At 31.6% G+C, this 6,362-nt stretch overlaps 1 protein-coding gene across 1 annotated transcript; it reads left to right on the top strand.

Moving 5' to 3' along the window:
• The first annotated feature begins 418 nt into the window (after nucleotides 1–418).
• Nucleotides 419–3,716, top strand: LOC113452319 (vomeronasal type-2 receptor 26-like). The gene is made up of 3 exons (XM_026723774.2): nucleotides 419–683; nucleotides 1,624–1,750; nucleotides 2,643–3,716. The coding sequence occupies exons 1-3, from the start codon at nucleotides 504–506 to the stop codon at nucleotides 3,542–3,544; spliced, it is 1,209 nt and encodes a 402-aa protein (XP_026579559.2). The 5' UTR covers nucleotides 419–503; the 3' UTR covers nucleotides 3,545–3,716.
• Nucleotides 3,717–6,362: the final 2,646 nt, after the last annotated feature.

The following is a 6,362-nucleotide window of genomic DNA, read 5'->3' as shown; positions in this document are numbered from 1 at the left end:
AGCAGTTGGGTTGTTTTAGAAGTTACAGAACTCAATACTGTGATAAGCATTTGAAGCTGTCTCTTATCATTCATTAATCTTAAGTACATATGTTAATTGTGTTAATGAGTGCATAGGTATAATAAATTGTTTAGTATTAAATTAAATTGTGATGGAATGTAGTAGGCAGGATTTCCAGTGCAGGTGAGTGCATTCAAGAGGAAAATGAAGCAGTCAGTCCAGATATTTTTGTGTGAGGGGGAAAAGGGTGAAGACAGCCCTTTCCTAATAGTTCTCAACAGTATAGTAAAGTACTTTACTTGACAAAATTTTGACTATAAGTGTGCTACAATAAAGAACTGTGCTTGAAAGAAATTACCAGATATTTTTCCTGGTTTGGGGAGCTGACACAATTGTTCACATCTTTGTTTCAGTTCCATACACTGGAACATTTTTTGTTTTCCTTTTATCCTCAGCTGCTCTATTTTCTGAAGCAAGTGTCTTTCAACAATAACATAGGGGAAATGGTTTCCTTTGACCAGAATGGTGTACTTCTAACAACATTTGATGTTATAAACTGGGTTTTGTTTCCAAATGAGTCTTTAATTGGAGTAAAAGTTGGAATGATCAACTCACAAGTAACAAGAGACCACAAATTGATGATGAACAAAAATTCCATTGTTTGGCATAGCTGGTTTAATGAGGTAGGACATAACTGTCTTAAAATATGACTCAGGATATATTTCTTGCTCATGATGGATTTGTCAAATATTTTATTATTATACTCTGTTTATTTCTTCAGCTTTAGTAACATTTTGAGTTCAGTTAATGATTTTAATATACATATACAAATAAATTTCATCTGAATGTCTCCAAACATACTAACATTATATTTCTGTGCACATTTAGGCAATACAATTTCTATAACTGGACATGCATTTATATGAATATTAAATATAACTTTATCCTACTCATAATAGTCTTTTTTTACTGCTCTTATTCTAATATTGGAGGATGAAATCATTTTTATATATAACTCAATACTAAAACTTTATCATCTTTCTTTCTCGACTTTCTATACTGTACATTTCTTTGGGTTGTTTTTCTTCCCCTATGCTCAATTACCTTAAAATTAAATCAAGAATATGCAAATACTATACTTTTCAAAATAGTCTATAAGAAAAAAATGCTTAATTCTGATAAGGAGACTATATATTACCATCTGACAACATTGTAACAGATTATTAATAGTATTAGCTTTTTAAAGAAGCTTGCATTCAATTTTAATAATACCTAATCTACATCTGCAAGCAGCTTTTCTTAAAAGCAATCCATGGAATAATTGGCACAATGAATTTGAACAATGTTAAAGAGTAAGCCTTTTAGCAATGAGTTAATTTTTTCATAGGAAAGATTGGAATAGCCTATTTCAAATTTAGGATTTTTCCAGTGAGCTTGGAATAACTGTTCCAAAGTCAAACAGGATAATTTGGCATAAGAACATTTTAGCCCAAAAGAACTATGAAGGCAATAACCTGAAAAAAATTAGTGTATGCCATGTTCTTCTCTGGCTGCAAATATTCTATAATTTTTCTTGTGAAGATGTATGTTAATTTCTGAATTCTACTCACATTGGTGAACTAGGTGCAACCTCTCTCAATCTGTAGTAACAAGTGCCAACCAGGTTACAGCAAACAAAAGAAAGAAGGGGAGTCATTCTGCTGCTATGATTGCATTCCCTGTCCAGAAGACAAGATTTCTGAGTGGGAAGGTAAGAGATACTGCGCTTTCTCAAATACATGAACTACCACAGAGATCACACTAGGGTTGTATTTTCTTCTTATTTCTTCTTATTTTTTTCTCTTATTTATTCTACTGTTTACATATTGGACCTTTTTTTATGGGCTTAAATAAAATTCAACCCATTTACTTGCTCCACTAAATTTAATTTACTGTTTTAATTGTGTTTTTTACACCACCATCACCCCATCAAAAGCAGATTGCATTGTTTGAATTTTTGAATTATCTTTTATCTTCATTTAAACAGTACTAAACATTGAATAACTACAATTGGACTAATATTATTATCAAAGAATAAAGTACAGAATCATGGAAATTCTGAATTACAGTTTATTTTAGTTGAAAGGCCAAGAAACAGTAATAAACATGAACATGACATAAAAAGAGAGCAAAGGGAGATAATAGTACAAGGGAATTCCTGGTGTTATCTAATTGGAAATCTGAGTATTCACTGAAAAAAATATATAAGTGGAAAAAAGCTACTTTATAAAGTTGCTGCAACTTGAACAGATTGGATCTAGATTTTGGTTGGATCTAGTTCTGAATATTGCCAATATTTGTTTTATGGAAAAGAGGTTTCATAAGGTAATGCTTTCTATTAATGAACATGCAGGTTACTTGCTCCTACAACACTTTCAAAGGGGGGAGGGAATTAAAAAAACCAAGAGAAGTTAGTAGACACAGTATTGGACTGAATGTATTTTACAGGGATACAAATAATGAAAATTAGTTCCATTATCAATGGGCCATCTCACAAGAGAAAAGTGTCTATTATAGAAAGATGCAGTTCTTCCTCATTAACTTATGGTATATGATACACTATAATACAGATGTGTATCTAAGACTAAGCTTCTGTTTTACAGATATGCCTGACTGTGTTGAGTGCAAACAAGATCTTTACCCAAACAATCATCAGAATGCCTGCATTCCTAAAATTGTAATCTTTTTATCCTATAATGAACCTATGGGAATGGGTTTAACCATTGGGGCTCTTTTTCTTTCACTAATAACTATTGGCATTTTAAAAACATTTAGAACTCATCACAATACTCCCATCGTCAAAGCTAATAACCGGGATCTCACATATATTCTTCTTGCCTCCCTTCTTCTCTGCTTCCTCTGTACTTTGTTTTTTATTGGGCAGCCTCAGAAGATCATGTGTGTCCTGCAACAAGCAGTTTTTGGCATTGTCTTCTCAGTGGCTGTTTCTTCAGTATTGGCCAAAACCATCACTGTGGTTCTGGCATTTATGACCACCCAACCAGGGACAAAGAAAACTAGGGGGATGGGGAAAGGACTGTCCAGTTTCATTGTCATTTCTTGTTCTCTTATTCAAGTTGGCATTTGTACTGTGTGGCTGTCAACCAGCCCCCCATTCCTGGATGCTGATATGCATTCAGGAATGGGTGAAATTACTCTGCAGTGTAATGAGGGATCCCCTGTCATGTTTTACAGTATGATTGGGTACATGAGCTTTTTAGCCATTGCCAGCTTTATAGTTGCTTTCTTTGCCAGGAATTTACCTGACAGTTTCAATGAAGCCAAATCTATTACATTCAGCATGTTAGTGTTCTGCACTGTATGGCTGTCATTTGTCCCAACTTACCTGAGCACCAAAGGAAAATACATGGTTGCTGTGGAGATTTTCTCTATTTTAGCTTCCAGTGCTGGATTGCTGAGTTTTATATTTTTTCCCAAATGGTACATCATTGTTGTGAGGCCTGAACTGAACAACCGGGATCAGCTTAAATGGAGAAAGCACTGAAGAAGAAAAGAATCTACAACATCTATTACAGGTAGAAGATAATCAGGCACACTTATTTTTAAAGAGTGTACTGATGAGCTTTTTGAAACTATCTTGGCTGATTCTAATGGGGTTTGTATGTTTGCTTTTGGTTTGGTAGTATTTATTAAAAAATTATACCCAAAGCAATACAAACTAAAAAAAGAAGAAAAGAAACAGTAGAAGTTAAGAAAAGGAAAAAAAATGAGAGAGATAAAAAAGTAATAATATAGTAAAAAAAATGAAAATAAATATGTAAACAATTTACTTCCCACTTTTATTACAAATATAATTTTAGAAGTTTATCAGCCCCTCTTAAAATACAACAATTGACCTCTTCTTCCCATGTCCTATTTCTTATGTAGAAATAAGTTGATTAAACTTTGTGTTATGGTCCTGTTATCAGTAAAAGTCCATTAAAGCTTACCAAGGATGGAGCATATCTATTTTAACTTTGATCAAATAAACCAACTTTATATTCATTCCTTTTATGGGTAACAATCTTAACATTTAGTCCATTCAAATAATTTTGTTGAACTTTATTTCTTTTCATTTTTTCTTTTTCTCTTGTCACAAGATTATTCTAATCTTTAGCAAGTTCTTCTGAAACCCTAAGTAAAAAATATTATCCAAGCCATGCTCAGTTTATTATTGTATATCCATTTTAATTATTTCTTTTCCAGCTAAAACATAATATAATACTAGTGATTAAAATCAATGGACACACATTGAAATGGAAATGGATAAAGACAATTTATTTAATTCTAGGTTCCCATTTTTAGACAATTTAACACAATTCCTCACTTTCTTCTAAGAGTTCTTTTAATAATTGTATAGTCTGCACTGAACTTGAAAGATTTCTCACCACTAACAAAAGAATTATTGCATTCTTAAAGTAATCCTGACAATTGATTATGCTGAATTGCCTCCAGAGCACTAGGGCTTGTTGGGTGAGACATTTTGCCAGATATTTGATCCATATGTCAGTTTGCCATGTCCTTTCATTTGACAAATGCACTACTGCTATATCTCCCCAACTTTCTACATTAAAGCAATATTTTTCAGTTGCTTTCCTTTTTCAGGGGGGAAAGAGAGTTAGGGTTAGGAATATTATGTACATTTATATACTAATATAGGCACACATTTGCAATGTTATATGATACAAAGTTAAATTGAATGCATATGTACAAAGTTAATGATATAAATATAGAAACCAGCAGCTTTATGTTTTGGAGAAAGTGCTGATTTATATAATTATAACTGCAAAATTTAGACAAAAGCTAAAGTTTTCATAGGATAATATTATTTGGAAGTATACAGTACATGGAATATGACAACCAGGCAATATAAATGCATTCTTTCTATGGTCAAAAGACTGATGTTCCATCATTGGAAAGATGAACATATGGTTTCATTTATTCAATAGATTGAAGATCTGATTACACTTGCCACTTATGAGTGGAATACCTATAGATGTAAACTCTGTATGAAAATATAATGAAATATGGAACTTATTTATACAATACACTACATATTAAAAACAAAAATTAAAAATGATAGTCATATAAATGTATTAAAAAAGCATACATACTTGAATAATATTTTCATTGTATCTGCACCATTATTATCTTTGTGCTTTATTTTTTTCCTTTTTTGTTATAAATCAGAAAGCAATAAAACTGAATAAATGCAAATAAAAACTAGATTTAGAATAAAATAAATAAACCAAAAACCTTTTCCTATATTTCCTCAGCTGCTTCTCAAGAAAGTGTATTGAAGTTACCTTTACAGAAGGTTTTTCTCACTGGCATAGTGGTTATAACTGAACTGACATGCAGAATGCACCTAATTCAAAACTCATTAGAAACCTGAAACTATGTATTTTTCTTTCCCTGATTATGAGTTTACAAACATTAACTGAAATAAATAAATAAATAAATAAATAAATAAAATAAACAAAACAAAGACCCTGCACTCAAAATCTGGGAAACAGTCCAGCTTTATCACCTAAGAGTATATTTCTAGGAATGAATTGCCTTCCAGTAAAATTTACTGGAATTATATATTTTTGGAATCCAATCTAAAGTTTGTTTAGGATATTATTATTTTTAATAAATTGTTGTATAAGTGTATTTATTTATCAAATTTAGAAACATCCCATAACCTTCACAGAGATTAGGTATGTTCTGCCCTTTTATTCAAAATTTTAGGTAAATTAGGTAAATCTTGCTTCAACAAATAATCACAACCTGAAATCTGCTATAACTGATCATAATTTGAATGTGGGTTGACTTTAGGGAAAAATAGGTGTATAAAAGTTCAAATACATTTAGAAGCTAATTTTCATTTCCCCCCCCCTTTTTTTTCTTTCCTTGCATTTAACAAGAAAAAGTTTTCTATTAAACTTTTTCTAGAATCACAACAAAAATGTTGATATGAATTGAAAATTTATAAATGAAAATACAGGAAATCCCCCAACAACTATTGCATACTAGACACAACTGAAAGAGATATATCATGCCCAATGACAGTAGAGTGACCGATACCTGTGTTAGTGTTTGTCTTGAAACCAAGGCAAACACTAATACAGGTATCGGTCACTCTACTGTCATTCCTAAACTTAATAGGAACTAGTTTAAGAACTATAGTTCCTTTCAAAGTTTAGAAACTATAGTTCCATGATTTAGGAACTATAGACATTCCTTTGCAATCTAAACTATGATTTGGTAATGTAACCAAACAGGATGGATACAGACTCTAATTGATAGTTAAGACTGCAGAAAAAAACAACTGCAATCAG

Source organism: Pseudonaja textilis, chromosome Z (genome assembly GCF_049901715.1).
Source record: "Pseudonaja textilis isolate UNSWEBS1 chromosome Z, rPseTex1.2, whole genome shotgun sequence".
Classification (NCBI taxonomy): domain Eukaryota; kingdom Metazoa; phylum Chordata; class Lepidosauria; order Squamata; family Elapidae; genus Pseudonaja; species Pseudonaja textilis.
Note: the sequence above shows the minus strand (reverse complement) of the source record. Positions and strands in the feature narration are given on the sequence as shown.